General features: G+C 40.6%; 1 protein-coding gene across 4 annotated transcripts in view; it reads right to left on the reverse strand.

Moving 5' to 3' along the window:
- Window positions 1–18,373, reverse strand: part of LOC105476862 (amyloid beta precursor protein binding protein 2) — a 78,840-nt gene that overhangs the window by 42,011 nt on the left and 18,456 nt on the right. Inside the window, exons 1-3 of one of the 4 annotated variants that reach the window (XM_071082807.1) lie at window positions 13,747–13,834; window positions 10,514–10,614; window positions 7,647–7,798 (exon numbers count right to left, since the gene is read on the reverse strand). In XM_071082807.1, the coding sequence (XP_070938908.1) occupies window positions 7,647–7,767 (121 nt within the window). In that variant the 5' untranslated portion in view covers window positions 7,768–7,798; window positions 10,514–10,614; window positions 13,747–13,834. Of the gene's footprint in view, window positions 1–7,646; window positions 7,799–8,182; window positions 9,538–9,581; window positions 9,604–10,513; window positions 10,615–13,746; window positions 13,836–18,373 lie in introns of those variants that run through there. The other 3 variants (XM_011733143.2, XM_071082806.1, XM_071082805.1) reach the window with 3 other exon arrangements.

Below are 18,373 nucleotides of genomic sequence, written 5' to 3' on the forward strand. Positions count from 1 at the left end.
TTGTTATGTGTGAATTTGATCCTGTCATTATGATGTTAGCTGGTTATTCTGCCCATTAGTTGATGCAGTTTCTTCTTAGCATCGATGGTCTTTATGATTTGGCATGTTTTTGCAGTGGCTGGTACCGATTGTTCCTTTCCATGTTTAGGGCTTCCTTCAGGAGCTCTTGTAAGGCAGGCCTGGTGGTGACAAAATCTCTCAGCATTTACTTGTCTGTAAAGAATTTTATTTCTCCTTTACTTACAAAGCTTAGTTTGACTGGATATGAAATTCTGGGCTGAAAATTCTTTTAAGAATGTTGAATATTGACCCCCACTCTCTTCTGGCTTGTAGAGTTTCGGCCAAGAGATACATGGTTAGGCTGATGGGCTTCCCTTTGTGGGTAACCTGACCTTTCTCTCTGGCTGCCCTTAACATTTTTTCCTTCATTTCAACCTTGGTGAATCTGACAATTACGTGTCTTGGGGTTGCTCTTCTCAAGGAATATCTTTGTGGTGTTCTCTGTATTTCCTGAATTTGAATGTTGGCCTGCCTTGCTATGTTGGGAAAGTTTTCCTGGATAATATCCTGAAGAATGTTTTCCAGCTTAGTTCCATTCTCCCCGTCACTTTCAGGTACACCAATCAAACATAAATTTGGTCTTTTCACATAGTCCCATATTTCTTGGAGACTTTGTTGTTTCTTTTCACTCTTTTTTTCTCTATACTTCTCTTCTTAGTTCATTAATTTGATCTTCAATCACTAATACCCTTTCTTCCACTTGATCAAATTGGCTACTGAATGTGTCATGCAGTTCTCATGCCATGGTTTTCAGCTCCATCAGGTCATTTAAGGTCTTCTCTACACTGTTTATTCTAGTAAGCCATTCTAATCTTTTTTCAAAGTTTTTAGCTTTCTTGCGACAGGTCTGAACATCCTCCTTTAGCTTAGAGAAGTCTGTTATTACCGACCTTCTGAAGCCTACCTCTCTCAACTCGTCGTCGTCATTCTCTGTCTGGCTTTGTTCCGTTGCTGGTGAGGAGCTGCGATCATTTGGAGGAGAAGAGGCGTTCTCGTTTTTAGAATTTTCAGCTTTTCTGCTCTGGTTTCTCCCCATCTTTGTGGTTTTATCTACCTTTGGTCTTTGATGATGGTGACCTACAGATGGGGTTTTGGTGTGGATGTCCTTTTTGTTTATGTTGATGCTATTCCTTTCTGTTTGTTAGTTTTCCTTCTAATAGTCAGGTCCCTCAGCTGCAGGTCTGTTGGGAGTTTACTGGAGGTCCACTCCAGACCCTGTTTGCCTGGGTTATCACCAGTGGAGGCTGCAGAATAGCAAATATTGCTACCTCATCCTTCCTTTGGAAGCTTCGTCTCAGAGGGTTACCTGGCTGTATGAGGTGTCAGTCAGCCCCTACTGGTAGGTGTCTCCCAGTTAGGCTACATGGGAGTCAGGGAACCACTTGAGAAGGCAGTCTGTCTGTTCTCAGAGCTGAAACTACATGCTGGGAGAACCACTGCTCTCTTCAGAGCTGTCAGACAGGGATGTTTAAGTCTGCAGAAGTTACTGCTGCCTTTTGTTCAGCTATGCCCTGCCCCCAGAGGTCAACAAATATTATTTGTATTAAATTCTATCTCTAAAACATGGATGGATTTTGGAAGTATTCTGATAAATAAAACAAGCCAGTCACAAAGACCATGTATTTCAAGAGTCCACTTGTATAAAATGTCCAGAAAAGGCAAATCTATAGAGACAGAAAGTGGATGATGTTTGCTTCATGTGGGAGAGAAATGGGAGGGACTGCTAATGGGTACTGTTTTCTTTTTGGGGTGGTAACAATGTTCTAAAACTTATTGTGATGTCTGCACAACTCTTCTGGTATGATTTTTTTCTCTCTCTGGGTAACTTTAGGATTACGACTGATAACTATGAGTTTGCCAGGACTTGGTTCTCTCTCCAAGGTATCTATGTGGGTCATTACAGTGGCCAGATTGGCATAAGTAGATGTGGAGATGACAGAGGACCTCAATGAACACTAGTCTTCCTTTCATCTTCTTTGATACTAAATTTCTCTCACACACACATTTTTACATGATCGTACAGAACTATCCTTAACATTAGTCAAGACCACAAGTTTTTAGAGACTTTCTTTGGACAATTCTTTATCGCTACTGACATTCCATAAGACTATTTAAAAAAGAAATGCTGGCCAGGCACGGTGGCTCATGCCTGTAATCCCAGCACTTTGGGAGACTGAGGCGGGTGGATCAGGAAGTCAGGAGTTCTAGACCAGCCTGCCTAACATAGTGAAATCCCATCACTACTAAAAATACAAAAAACTAGCTGGGCATGTGGTGGGTGCCTGTAATCCCAGCTACTCAGGAGGCTGAGACAGGAGAATGGCTTGAACCTGGGAAGTGGAGGCTGCAGTGAGCTGAGATCGCACTACTGCACTCCAGCCCGGGTGACAGTGAGAGATCACATCTTAAAATAATAATAATAACAAGAATAATGCTGAGGGTCCTTTTCAAAAAATATATGTTCTAAAGTCCCTTCAGCAACCTATCTTTGAGTACTACAAATAATTATTCTAAGATTAAACAGGCCAGGCATGGTGCCTCACGCCTGTTAATCCCAGCACTTTGGGAGACTGAGGTGGACAGATCACCTTAGGTCAGGAATTCGAGACCAGCCTGGCCAACACGATGAAACCCTGGCTCTACTAAAAACACAAAAATCAGCTGGGTGTGGTGGCATATGCCTGTAGTCCCAGCCACCTGCGAGGCTGAGGTAGCAGAATCACTTGAACCCAGGAGGTGGAGGTTGCAGTGAGCTGAGATTGTGCCACTGCACTCCAGTCTGGGCGTCAGAGTGACACCCTGTCCCCCCCCCCCCAAAAAAGGAAAAGATTAAAGATGACTATTAAAATATGCTGGGAAGGATGTACATGCACATGTGTGTATGCTTTAAGACAGAAAACACATAAACGGCACATGCACACAGTAATGAGAGAAGTTAAAAACAAAAGTAGGGTTGGGTGCAGTGGCTCACATCTGTAATCCCAGCACTTTTGGTGGCAGAGGTGGGTGGACCACTTGAGGTCAGGAGTTTGAGACCAGCCTCGCCAACACAGTGAAACCCCGTCTCTACTAAAAACACAAAAATTAGTTGGGTGTGGTGGTGGTGCACGCCTGTAATCCCAGCAACTTGGGATGCTGAGGAAGGAGAATCGCTTGAACACAGGAGGCGGAGGTTGCACTGAGCAAAAATCATGCCACTGCACTCCAGCCTGGGTGACAGAGCGAGACTCCATCTCAGAAAACAACCACCAAAAAACCCAAAACTGAAGTAGTTTGTGGCGATCAAACAGTACTATAGCTTGATAGTGATGGTAGTTGTATGACTCTACATGGAATCCACTGCACAGACATATACACACACAAATGAGTGCATGTAAAAACTGGTGAAAACTAAGTAAGGTCAGCAGACTAGTTGATGGCATAACACCATTTTTCAATTTCTTGGTTTTGATATTGCCCTACCGTTATATGATACATGACCACTGGGGGAAGCTGGAGGAGTGGTTCAAAGAACTCTGGGTACTCTTTTGCAACTTCCTATGAATCTACAGTCACTTCAAAAAAAATTTGTTTAATAGAGAAAAAAGAGCCAAGTGCAGTGGCTCATGTCTATAATTCCAGTAGTTTTGGAGGAATGCTTAAGCCCAGGAGTTCAAGAACAGCCTGGGCAACACAGCAAGATCTAGTCTCAACAAAAATAAAAGTTAGCTGGATAAGGTGACACATGCCTGTTGTCTTAGCTACTCAGGACACTGAAGCAGAAAGACTGCTCGAGTCCAAGTCTGAAGTTACAGTGAGCTATGACTGTTGATATGGTTTGCCTCTGTGTCCCCACCCAAACCTCCTCTTGAATTGTAGCTCCCATAATTCCCACGTGTTGCGGGAGAGACCAGGTGGGAGACAATTGAATCATGGGGGTGGTCTCCCCAATACTGTTCTTGTTGTAGTGAATAAGTCTCATGAGATCTGATGGTTTTATAAGGGATTTCCCCTTTCATTTGGCTCATTCTGATTTGCCTGCCACCATGTAAGATGTGCCTTTTACCTTCCACCATGATTGTGAGGCCTCCCTAGCCACGTGAGTCCATTAAACCTCCTTTTCCTTTAAAAATTATCCAGTCTCAGGTATGTCTTTATCAGCAGCGTGAAAATGAACTAATAAAGTAAATTAGCACCAGCAGAGTGGGGAGCTGCTATAAAGATACCTGAAAATGTGGAAGCGACTTTGGAACTGGGTAACAGGTAAAGCTTGGAACAGTTTGGAGGGCTCAGAATAAGACAGAAAAATGTGGGAAAAGTTTGGAACTTCCCAGAGACTTGTTGAATGGCTTTGATCAAAATGCTGATAATGATATGGACAGTGAAATACAGGCTGAGGTGGTCTCAGATGGAGATGAGGAACTTGTTGGGAACTGAAGTAAATGTGACTCTTACTATGTTTTAGCCAAGAGACTGGTGACATTTTGTCCCTGCCTCAGAGATGTGTGGAACTTTGAACTTGATGGAGATGATTTAGGGTACCTGGCAGAAGAAAATTCTAAGCAGCAAAGCATTTAAGAGGTGACTTGAGTGCTGTTAAAAGCACTGTTTTATTTATTTTTATTTTTTATTTTTATTTTTTGAGATGAAGTCTTGCTTTGTCACCCAGGCTGGAGTGCAGTGGGGTGATCTCAGCAGTGCAGTGGGACAATCTCAGCTCACTGCAGCCTCTGCCTTTCAGGTTCAAGTGATTCTCCTGCCTCAGGCTCTCAAGTAGCTGGGATTACAGGCGCCCACCACCAGGCCTGGCTAGTTTTTGTAGTTTTAGTAGAGATGGGGTTTCACCATGTTGGCCAGGCTGGTCTCAAACTCCTGATATCAAGCAATCCACCTGCCTTGGCCTCCCAAAGTGCTTGGATTAGAGGCATGAGCCACCGCACCCAGTCGGCATTCAGTTTTAAAAGAAAAAAAGAGCATCAAGGTTTGGAAAATTTGCAGCCTCAGGATGTGATAGAAAAGAAAAACCCATTTTGGGAGAATTGCAAGCCAGCTGCAGAAATTTGCATAAGTAATGAGGAGATGAATGTTAATCTCCAAAACAATGGAGAAAATGTCTCCAGGGCATTTCAGAGAACTTTGTGGCAGCCCCTCACATCACAGGCCCAGAGGTCTATGAGGAAAAAATGGTTTTGTGGGCTGAGCCCAGGGCCCCCCTGTTGTGTGCAGACTAGGGACTTCAACCCATGTCCCAGCTGCTCTACCCATAGCTAAAAGGGACCAAGGTACGGCTCAGACAATAGCTTCAGCGGCGGCAAGTCCCAAGCCTTAGCAGCTCCCACGTGGTGTTGAGCCTGTGGGTGCCCAGAAATCAAGAACTGAGATTTGGGAACCTCTGCCTAGATTTCAGAATGTATGGAAATGCCTGGATGTCCAGGCAGAAGTCTGCTGCAGGGTGGGGCCCTCACGAAAAACCTCTGCTAGGGCAGTGTGGAAGGGAAATACTGGGTTGAGGCCCTTACACAGAGTGCCCACTGGAGCACTGCCTAGTGGAGCTATGAGAAGAGGGCCACTGTGCTCCAGACTACAGAATGGTAGATACACCGAAAGCTTGCACTGTGTGCCTGAAGAAGCCACAGACACTCAACGCCAGTCTGTGAAAGCTGCTAGGAGGGAGGCTGTACCCTGCAAAGCCACAGGAGTGGAGCTGTCCAAGACCATGGGAACTCACCTCTTGCATCAGCATGACCTGGATGTGAGACATGGAATCAGAAAAGATCATTTTGGAGCTTTATGATTTGACTGCTCTGCTGGATTCCAGACTTGCATGGGGCCTTTAGCTCCTTCATTTTGGCCAATTTCTTCCATTTGGAATGGTTGTATTTATCCAATGCAAGTACCCTCACTGTATCTAGGAAATAACTAACTTGCTTTTGATTTTACACATTCACAGGCAAAAGGGACTTGCCTGGTCTCAGATGAGACTTTGGACTGTGGACCTTTGAGTTAATGCTGAAATAAGACCTTGGAGGACTGTTGGGAAGGTATGATTGGTGTTGAAATGTGACGACATCAGATTTGGGAGGGGCCAGGGGCGGAATGATATGATTTGGCTATGTCCCCACCCAAATCTCACCCTGAATTATAGTTCCCATAATTTCCATGTGTTGTGGGAGGGACCTGGTGAAAGACAACTGAATCATGGGGCCAGCCAGTTCCCCCATAGTGTTTTCATGCTAGTGAACAAGTCTCATGAGAGTTGATGGTTTTATAAGGTGTTTCCCCTTTCTCTTGGCTCTCATTCTCTCTTGTCTGCCACCATGTAAGACATGCCTTTCACCTTCTGCCATGATTGTGAAGCATTCCCCAGTCATGTGGAACTACGAGTTCATTAAACCTCTTTTTGCTTTATAAATTACCCAGTCTCGGGTATGTTTTTAATGGCAGCATGAAAACAGACTAATACAATTGTGCCATTGCCCTCTAGCCTGGGTGACAGAGACCTTGTCTCAAAATAAAATAAAAAAACAAAATAAACAAAAAAAAGTAGCAAAAACTTTAATAAGAAATTGCCTGAAACACACTTATCTATACAGATTTGTGAAAACCATATAAAATATTATACATAAACAATATTTTTCTACATGTATAGCACACAAAACATTTTTCTAACTACTTTTATATTTATCATTATTTTTTAAAAATTTTTTGAGAGATGAGGTTTTGCTATGTTGCCCAGGCTGGTCTTGAACTCCTGGGCTCAAGTGATACTGCTACCTCAGCCTTCTAAAGTGCTAGAATTACAGGTGAGAGCCACCATGCCCAGCCTTTTTTTTTTTTTTTTTTTTTTTTTTTCCCTGAGACAGAGTCTCCCTGTCACCCCGGCTGGAGTGCAGTTCAAGCAATTCTCATGCCTCATCCTCCCAAGTAGCTGGGATTTACTGGCATGCATCACCACACTCGGCTAATTTTTGTATTTGTAGCAGAGACAGGATTTCGCCATGTTGGCCAGGCTGGTCTCGAACTACTGACAGTGATCCGCCCATCTCAGTAACCCAGAGTGCTAGGAATTACAGGAATGAGCCATCATGCCCAGCCCTATCACATATTTTTAAGATCTTACTATGTTCCTTTTACATTTGTTTTCACTATCCTCATAACATCCCCACGAGGAAATACAGAATAACCCTCATTTTAGAGATGGGAAAACTGAGGCTCCAAAAGGATGAAGTTCCCTGCCACAGCCTACAGTAAGCAGGTGAAAGAGGCTGGTAGAAAAACATGTATTATAGAGTCACAGAGACACAGGAATCTAAACTTAGCTCTACTACTAGCTATGTGACTTGAGCCAGTTGCTCAACTTTTCTGAGTCTGTTTCCTCATTTGTAAAATGCTATTAATACAATCACTTCATTGGAATGTCGTAAGGATTTAGAAAGATACTACTTAAACGTATAGTATAATGCTTTGGCACAGGGTTAAGTGGTTCTGATGTTCTTCTCATAACCTTCTTATGTAGACTTTGGGAAAGTCCTGGAATAATTCTTTGTTAGCAAGTTTAATTCTGAGTCCATCACACGACAAAATACTTCTGTTTTACTATTACTTACCTAAAACAAAGCCAACCTGAATGGCTTTTTCCTTTACTGCAGCATCTGATTCTGCTATATAAGAGCACCGCCTACTGAATGAGTAGGCCAAGACTGAAGCAACTTTAACACCATGATCCATCAAAGCCTGAAAACAATGATGAAGCAAATGTCTGTAAGAAAAGAAAACGATTATTTTATAAAGGTAATTTATTTTTTTCCTTTTAGAAAGTGCTAACTGCTTCTCTTTTAAATAATAGCATCATTATTTTCCAGGATGGAATAAGATAAAAAGCATTTTGCCTTATCAATTATGAGGCCATAATTCAAAATTTAGCCTAACCTCTTTACTCAGTGGATAACTGAGTGATCCTACAACATTCAGGAAAAGTACACAATGTGTAACTTGATGACAAAGAAGGATGAAGTTAACTTTTAAAATCGGCTTTAAAAACCAAATTATAATTCACAATAAAAAGGTACATAACCCAATTTTTAAAAGGCAATGAAGATAGAAGAGAGATTTCTTTTCTTTTTTTTTTGAGATGGAGTCTCACTTTGTCATCCAGGCTGGAGTGCGGTGGTGTGGTCTTGGCTCATTGCAACCTCTGCCTCCCTGGTTCAAGCGATTCTCCTGCCTCAGCCTCCCGAGTAGCTGGGACTACAGGCGCGGGCCACCATGCCCAGCTAATTTTTTGTATTTTTAGTAGAGACGGGGTTTCACCGTGTTAGCCAGGATGGTCTCAATCTCTTGACCTCGTGATCCACCCGCATCAGTCTCCCAAAGTGCTGGGATTACAGGCGTGAGCTACCGCGCCCAGCTGATATGAACAGATGTTTCTCCACAAAAGATATACAAATGCCAATAAATATGAAATAAGAAGCTCAACATCATTAATGATCAGGGAAATGTAAACCAAAATCATAATGAGATACCCCTTTATACCCAATATAATTTTTTAAAATATGCATTTATTTATTTATTGAATTTATGTTTTAGAGACAAGGTCCTGCTCTGTCACCCGTGCTGGAGAGAAATGGCATGATCATAGCTCACTGTAGCCTTGAACTGGTCTCAATTAAGATCCTCCTGCTTCAGCCTCCAGAGTAGCCGGGACTATGGACGCCCATCACTGCACCCTACTATAATTTTTTTTGAAGTGTTGTCATGAGGTGAAAAAATGGGAATCCTCATACATTGGTGGTGGGAATATAAAATGATACGTCTGCTGTGAAAAGCAGTTTAGCGGTTCCCCAAAAAGTTAAACATAGGGTTACCATATTATATACTCAAGAGAATTGAGTATATACGCAAGAGAATTGAGACTATATAAACACACACACAAAATATTGCCCAATCACATTCACAGCAGCATTATTCATAATAGCCAAAAGGTGGAAACAACTCAAATGTTCATCAACAGATGAATGGATAAGCAAAATGTAGTATTATCCGTACAATGGAAAATTATTCAGCCATTAAAAAGGAAAGTAGTACTGATGCAAGCAAAACATGAATGAACCTTAAAAACATTATGCTAAGTGAAAGTGTCAGTCACAAAAGACCATACAGTATAAGACTCAATTTATATAAAATATCTAGACTAGGCAAATCCATACAGACAGAAAGTAGATTAATGGTCAGCTAGAAACTGAGGAAATAGGTACTGTTAACTGAGGAAATGGTCAGCCAGGGTAAGAGGAAATGGAGTGACTGTTAATGATTTCTTTTTGTGGTGACCAAATTTTCTAAAATTAGACAGTGGTGATGGTTGCAAAATCTTTTAATAGTTGAGTGGTAGAATTTAAAATGGTGATTTTTATGGTGTGTGAATTACATTTCAATAGAAAAAAACCTTTTAAACAAAATTGTAAATAACAGAGTCACTGCTTTGGATAAAGGAAAAAAAGGTCAAATTACATGCTTTTAGTTTCACAAATACATAAAACACTTACCAAAAGATTTGGATTTGGTGAAAGATAACCTAAGAGATGAAAAAGAGGTATTCCACTAAATCTTTACAACAGCCATGTTTAAAACTACCTAGAGAGATTCAAACCCCCAAAGTTATCCTTTCTTTAGAGTAAGGAATGTTTTTAAAAGTTTTTCTAGTCTTCTTTTACCAAAATGAGAAGTTCTTATTTATTAGATTTTTTTTTTTTTACAGACTAACTTTAATCAACTAATCAAGAAGTTTCTCTATAGTCTTAGTACACAGGCCACATTTCAAAGTTACCCCTGAACACTGAAATCATGCTATTTACTTACTTGTTTATTTATTTATTTATTTTGAGACGGAGTCTCACTCTGTCACCCAGGTTGGAATGCAATGGCGCGATCTCGGCTCACTGCAACCTCGGCCTCCTGGGTTCAAGTGATTCTCCTGCCTCAGACTCCCAAGTAACTGGGATTACAGGCATCCGCCACCATGCCCAGGTAATTTTTTTTTTTTTTTTTTTTTGAGACAGAGTTTTGCTCTTGTTGCCCAGGCTGGAGTGCAATGGCGCGATCTTGGCTCACTGCAACCTCTGCCTCCCGGGCTCAAGCGATTCTCCTGCCCCAGCCTCCTGAGTAGCTGATAGTACAGGCATGTGCCACCACGTCCGGCTATTTTTGTATTTTTAGTAGAGACGGGGTTTCTCCATGTTGGTCAGGCTGATCTCAAACTCCCAACCTCAGGTGATCCACCCACCTCAGCCTCCCAAAGTGCTGGGATTACAGGCGTGAGCCACCGTGTCTGGCCTAAATTTTTATATTTTTAGTAGAAATGAGGTTTCACCAGGTTGGCCAGGCTGGTCTGGAACTCCTGACCTCAGGTGATCCACCCACCTTGGCCTCCCAAAGTGCTGGGATTACAGGTGTGAGCCACCACGCCCAGCCGACTTACTTGTTTATTATCTTATCATCCCTCTCGAAAATACAAACTCCATGAGGAAGGGACGTTGTAGATCCTACTCACTGCTATGGCCCCAGCATCTAAAACAGCATCTGGAAAATGTGATACATATACACAATGGTGTACTATTTAGCCATAAAAAAAGAATGAGATCCTGCCATTTGCAACAACATGGATGGAACTGTATGGTAAGTAAAATAAGCCAGCCAAGGAAAGAACAACTTTGCATGTAGTCACTTATTTGTGGGAGCTAAAAATTAAAATAATTGCATTCATGGATATAGAGAGAAGAAGGATGGTTACCAGAGGCTGGGAAGGGTAACTGGGAGGGGGGGCAAATGAAGATGGTTAATGGGTACAAAAAAAAAGAAGAATGAATAAAGCCTATTATTTGCTAACACAACAGGATTATAGTCAGAAATAATTTAGTTCTACATTTTAATAACTGAAAGAATGTAACTGGATTGTCTGTAACACAAAGGATAAATGCTTGAGGTGATGGACACCTCATTTATGTTGATGTGATTATTACACATCGCATGCTTGTATCAAAGTATCTTAACCCATAAATAAATGCACCTACTATGTACCCCTGAAAACTTAATGGCAGTTAAACTTAGGGAAGAACGCTAAACAGAACAGCAAGCAGGCCAGGCACGGTGGCTTACACCTGTAATCCCAGCACTCTGGGAGGCCAAGGCAGGTGGACGGCTTGAGCTCAGGAGTTTGAGACCAGCATGGGCAACATGGCGAAACCCCGTCTCTACTAAAAATACAAGAAAATTAGCCAGGTGTGGTGGCACATGCCTGTATTCCCAGCTACTTGGGAGGCCGAGGTGGGAGAATTACCTCAGCCCTGGAAGTCTAGGCTACAGTGGGCCATGATCTTGCCACTGCACTCCAGGCTGAGTGATGGAAGAGAGACCCTGCCTCCAAAAAAAAAAAAAAAAAAACCACAAAACAGCAAGTACAATGAAAAGCCAGATCTGTAGCTAATACTACTACATGATGATACTTACAACAGGAAGATGAATTCAATCTCCCTTTCTTGAACTCAAAAAGCTAAACTGTCAAAGTGTTAACTTTCCAAAAGTGATAGGAGGAGGCAGAACAAATGATCTTCTTTTTGTCGCCAAGCTTCTGTTTGGGTTGTACAATTAGTGCCACAATATTTTTACTATATTCTCTATGATGCTGGCAAAGACTCCTTGAGTTGTCTTAAATTGCTTTCAAATTCTAATTCTAGGTATATATCTAATAGATATGTATACATATGTTCACCAAAAAACATTTACAAGAATGTTCAGGGCAGCCTGAGTTATAATAGCTAAAAACTGGAAGCAGCCCAAATGTTCATCAACAATAGAATGAATACTATTTTGATGTAATAAAACACCATATATATACAGCAACGAGAATGAACACACTGTATTTGCACGTAACATAGGTGATTCTCATAAAACAATACTGGAGAAAAAAAAAGCCAGACACAAAAGGGCACAAACTGTATATTTTATGTAATATGTTCTAAAACACATAAAATTAATCTAGTGGTTACCCTAGGAGAGGGGAAGTAGTGACTGGAAACAGGTAAGACAGGGGTTCTGGTAGCAACTGCAAATAAATATAATTCATAGTGAAATAATACCAGGTATATGGAAAAACTAATTGAGACAATTTCTCAATGAAACAATGTTATAGATTTATATTGGTATTACACTTATGAGGCAAAATTATTTTATCCACTCTAAATTTTCTGATACAATCATATTTATGAAATAATTTCTAAACTATATAAGAAATTAGTCAAAAATAAACATAACTTCATGCATTAACAAGAGGTGTAGTGGAATTTTAAAAAACAAGTAACTTAAAAATGAATTTATGTTCCAGCACTTTGGAAGACTGAGGCAAGGGGATCACTTGAGTCCAGGAGTTCAAGACCAGCCTGGGCAACATAGTGAGACCTCGTCTCTACTAAAAATAAAAAAAGTTAGTTGGGTGTGGTAGCATGTGCCTATAGTCCCAGCTACTCAGGAGGCTGAGGTGGGAGGATGGCTTTGAGCCAAGGAGAGTTTCAGTTTGCAGTGAGCTACGAACATGCCACTGAACTCCAACCTAGGCAACAGAGCAAGACCCCGTCTCCAAAAAAAAAAAAAAAAAAAAGTATGGAAAACAGTATGACAGTTCCTCAAAAAAACTGGAAATAGGAGTTGGGTGCAGTGGCATAGCGCCTGTAGTCCCAGCTGGCAGGGAGGCTGAGAAAGAGGATCCCTTAAGCCCAGGAGTTCAAAGGCAGCCTGTACAGCATAGTGAAACTAAGTGTCTTAAAAAATAAACAAATAAAAATAGAATTACCATATAATCCAGCAATTCAACTTCTGGGTATATAACCAAAATAACTGAAGGCAGGGACTTGAAGAGGTATTTCTACACTCATGTTCACAGCAGTATTATTCACACTAGCCAAAAGGTAGAAAGAACCCAAATATCCACTGATAGATGAATAAACAAAATGTGGTATATGCACGCAATGGAATATAATCTAGCCATAAAAAAAAAATAAAATTCTAACTTGTGCTACAACATAGATGAACCTTAAAAACATGATGCTAAATGAAATATAACACATACAAAAGGATAAACATTATAAGATTCCACTTATATGGGATATCAGAGCAGTTAAACTCATCTAAAGTACAATGGTGGCTACACAGGATAAGGGGAAGAGGGAATGGGGAGTTACTATTTAGTGGGTAAGGAGCTTTTGTTTAGGGTAATGAAAAAGTTCTGGAAATAAATGGTGTTGATGGTTGCACAATGTGAATATACTTTTCTTTTTTTTTTTTTTTTTGAGACAAAGTCTTGCTCAGTCGCCCAGGCTGGAGTGCAGTGGCGCCATCTTGGCTCACTGTAAGCTCCGCCTCCCGGGTTCATGCCATTCTCCTGCCTCAGCCTCCCAAGTAGCTGGGACTACAGGCGCCCACCACCACGCCCAGCTAATTTTTTGTATTTTTAGTAGAGACGGGGTTTCACCATGTGAGCCAGGATGGTCTCGATCTGACCTCGTGATCTGCCCAACTCAGCCTCCCAAAGTGCTGGGATTACAGGCGTGAGCCACTGCACCTGGCCCACAATGTGAATATACTTAATGCCACTGAATTCGGTTAAAATGGTAAATTTTGTGTTATGTATATTTTACAATTAAAAAAAAAAGAATTTACCTTTTATCCAAAGCTCTCAGTACTTTAGCAAAAACTTCCAATTCACAAAATTCACTGCCCAGTTGACATAATCGTCCCTGTTGGTAAAGCTGAAATAAAAAACAATTAATTATGACTTAAAAGTTTTGCAATTTAATTCTCATTTTTACTTTAATCATATTTGATAAATGTAACTTGATTAATTTCAGAAAAGATGCTTAAGAGAAATGTAACACTAACAAATTTCTGCAATTGATATAAAAATATTTTAATAGTAGTATATAATCGTTACAAATTGGTATTTGTAAACCACCTAGAACAGTACCTGGAACATGGCAAGTACTACAAAGCGCTGTATAATTATGTATTTATTAAATACAGATAAAAATCATTAAAGAAATGTTAAACTGTTAACTTTTTTACTTACAACTGGAGAGTCAATGTAAAATTATCAAAATAATAGCAAAAACAGAGCTGGTCAATACGGCCACCTCAAAAATCTCAGTTCAGTCCTGGGTATAACATTTCAAAAACACACCAATAGTAAAGCATGTCTATAGTAATACAGGATGGCAGGATTTCTAATCATGTCATAATCGTTTATACATTCTGACTTTTTAGAACTACAATTTAAAATAACATTTTAAGGCTGAGTGCTGTGGTTTGAGCCTGTCATTCCAGCTACTAAGGAGGCGAAGGAGGGAGTATTGCTTGAGGTCAGGAGTTTGAGACAGGCCTGGGCAACATAATAAGATCCTATTTATAAATATAAATAAATTTATAAAATATAAACTGCACCTGTAGTCCCAGTTATTCGGGAGGTTGAGGCAAGGGGACTGCTTGAGCCCAAGAGCTGGAGACCAGCCTGGGCAACAGAGTGACACCCTGTCTCTACAAAACAGCCTGGGTGAGAGTGAGACCTTGCCTCAAAAACATAAATAAATAAACAAAAAGACAAATACTATTGTCCCTCCCTGCAACCCACCTCAATGTCACCAAATGCTTTTTTTCTGAGACGGAGTCTTGCTCTGCTGCCCAGGCGATACAATACCAACAGTGTGTAGTGGTGCAATCTCGGTTCACTGCAACCTCTGTCTCCCGGGTTCAAGCAATCCTCCCACTCAGGATCCCTAGTAGCTAGGATTACAGGCACGCATCACCACGCCTAATTTTTTTTTTGTATTTTTAGCAGAGATGGGGTTTCACCATGTTGGCCAGGCTGGTCTTGAACTCCTGATCTCAAGACCAAATGCTTCTGAATTTACATGTGCTATATAAATAATACAGTGCCCTAGAAAGCAGGATTTATTTGACTTTATATTACAGACACTTAACAGCTCAGTTGATGAGAACATGGGTTTCATAAAGAGGACAAGGTCACTCTCAAAATGGGCCAGTTTACTTGGTGCACAGAAAACATAAAAAAACCTGAGCACACTCTTGGGCATAAATCACTAGTCACAATGGAGGTCAGGTCAAATTAGGTAAATATATTAATCCAAATCCATAATGACTACTTCAAAAAATGTATAACTGCTACAGGGGAGAGGGGACAGGGACCACCACATGCTCAGGAAGGAAAGGCAGCAATGTTATCTTCACGTAATAGTTAGACATTTATGTTAACGTTAAAACCTTCATCAGGAAAGATTTGTTATTCATTTATTTATTTATTTATGGTCTTACTCTGTCACCCAGGCTGCAGTACAGTGGCACAATTATAGCTCAATGCAGCACTGCAGTCTCGAACTCCTGGGCTCAAGTGATCCTCCTGCCTCAGCCTCTCTGAGTGCTGGGGTTACAGGTGTAAGCCACTGCGTTCAGCCTATATTTGCTATTCGTATAGAGGACTTTGTTTTCTGCTACAGAAAAGTAAGAGTTTCTGGGAATGCATCCTGTAAAATTCACTACTATTAATTGCTGTCTTATTTACTTGACAACCAAAACAGAATAACTCAGGGAAAATAAAGCTGAGAACTTATGACCACATTCTCGTAACATGGGCTTAACAAGGGGATAAATTTCTGATTTGTGACAGAAGAATTATCACAATAAATATAAAAACACACTCCAAAAACACTAAGATAAAAATCTTCGCTTCTTACCAAAATGACTGACTCATCATTATCAAACTTAAGGCTTAGAATTTCTTTTTAAAAATAGAATAAATAGGCTGGGCATGGTGGCTCACACCTGTAATCCCAACACTTTGGGAGGCCAAGGCGGGTGGATCACCTGAAGTCAACAGTTCGAGACCAGCCTGGCCAACATGGAGAAACCCTGTCTCTAATAAAAATACAAAAATTAAACAGGCCCGTGGTGGCAGGCACCTGTAATCCCAGCTACTCAGGAGGCTGGGGCAGAGAATCGCTTGAACTCAGGAGACAGAGGTTGCAGTGAGTCAAGATCATGCACTGCATACCAGTCTGGGTGACAGAGCAAAACTCTGTCTCAAAAAAACAAAAAAAGAATAAACAAAAACAAGTTATACAACTACTTTGCCTAAAAACAAAATTTATGTTATTTTACAATTCATCGTATTCCTTTAATGACTAAAAACTGGTGTATCCTACTAAATGAGATTCTATATTTGGCTGTTTAAATTTTCTTTTTCTTTTTTTTTGGGGGGCAGGGGAACAGAGTCTCTCACTCTGTCCCCAGGCTGGAGTGCAGTGGCATGATCTCAGCTCACTGCAACCTCCGCCTCCCAGGTTCAAGTGATTCTCCTGCCTCAGACCCCTGAATAGCCTGGACTACAGGCACGCGTCACCACGCCCAGGTAATTTTTGTATTTTTAGTGCAGACAGGGTTTCCCCATTGTTAGCCAGGATGGTCTCGATCTCTTGACCTCGTGATCTGCCCACCTCGGCCTTCCAAAGTGCTGGGATTACAGGTATGAGTTTCTCTAGTTAATAAAATAGGATCACATTTAAATTGTGGGGCAAGGGTAATTTGTTTCAACTCATCCTTACCAAGTTTATCTAAAAAATGCAAAGTAATTTTTTTTTTGAGACGGAGTTTCGCTCTTGTTGCCCAGGCTAGAGTACAGTGGCATGAACTTGACTCACTGCAACCTCCATCTCCCAGGTTCAAGTGATTCCCTTGCTTCAGCCTCTGGAGTAGCTGGGATTACAGGTGCCCGCCACCACACCCAGCTAATTTTTGTATTTTTAGTAGAGACGGGGTTTCACCACGTTGGCCAGGCAGGTGATCCACCTGCCTCGGCCTCCGAATGTGCTGAGATTACAGGTGTCTGCCACTGTGCCAGGCCTGAAATTAATACATTTTTATGAATTAAAGGGGCTTTTGGATACCAATCCAGAATAAAAATAGCTTCTAATCATACAGAGATCTTTTATGTGTCAGGCACTGTTCTCAGTGCTTTTCATAAATTATTCATTCTATCCTTTTACAGACAAGGAAACTGAGGCATTCACAGTTAAATAACCTTCTCAAAAATCACAAAATTAGGATAGGGCAAAGCAGGAATCTGACCCAGGCAGTTTGTCTCTATATCCATGTTCTTAACAACTTACCCTACATTGCCTCTTGAAGATAATATAAAAGGAAATTTTTTAAAGTATTAAATGGACAATTTAAAATATTTTTATAGAAATGATAGAAGATTTAAAGGTTAATCCCCTCATAGATTCATACATCTTATGAAACAGAGCTTAGAAAAGAGAAAACTGATGCTTTGTGTTCCGGTAATGATTCTCATATAAGATTTTTAAAACTTATTTTAGTTCATTACAGTATTTATATTATGTACCCGTAGCATAATGAAGCTATTAAAGGGCTATATCAATTACTTTTCTAGAAGTAGGCAAATTATCTCCCACCAGAGATAAAAACAGACAATAAAAATACAATTAAAACAATATTATACAGGTATGAAGACAGACCAACCAACAGAACAAAATGCAATGTTCAGAAACAGACCTTAGTGTATATAAAAATTAACGTATGACAAAAGCATTTTAAGACCACTGAGGAAAGAAAAAAATTGCTTAATAAAGAGTTCATAAAAATGGGTAAACAAAGATGCCTACCTAATAAAATGTAACAAAAATGAATTCCAGATTTATCAAAATTTTAAATGGAATAAATTATATCAGAGCCTTATTAAAAGCTACCTGCTAACATTGCCTTGCTAAGCACTACATCACGGGTAAAATTCAAGATCAGCCTGGCCAACATGGTGAAACCTTGACTGTATCAAAAAAACAAAAACTGGCCCAGCATGGCTGCGTGTCCCAGCTACCTGGGAAATTAAGGCACAATAATTGCTCGAAGTCAGGAGGCAGAGGTTGCAATGAGCTGATATTTGTGCACTGCACTCTAGCCTGGGTGACACCGAGACTCTGTCTCAAAACCAACCAACCAACCAAAAAACACCTATGGTCTAAGAAAACCTGAAGGCACATAATTGCATGCACACACTCACATATACCAATGAAACCTGTGCATCTCATTCATGTTTGGAACTCTCTCAGAGACTCTTTAAATAGCCAAAAACTTCAGAAATGAAAAGGGGTTGTTATCAAGGAAAAATGACCATGCTAAATGAAGTGAACAAGTTCCTGAAAAGTGTAATAAAATTCCACCTTTGCTTCTGAATTGTATATCTACATTATATATGCATCAT

Source organism: Macaca nemestrina, chromosome 17, assembly GCF_043159975.1.
Source record: "Macaca nemestrina isolate mMacNem1 chromosome 17, mMacNem.hap1, whole genome shotgun sequence".
Classification (NCBI taxonomy): Eukaryota; Metazoa; Chordata; class Mammalia; order Primates; family Cercopithecidae; genus Macaca; species Macaca nemestrina.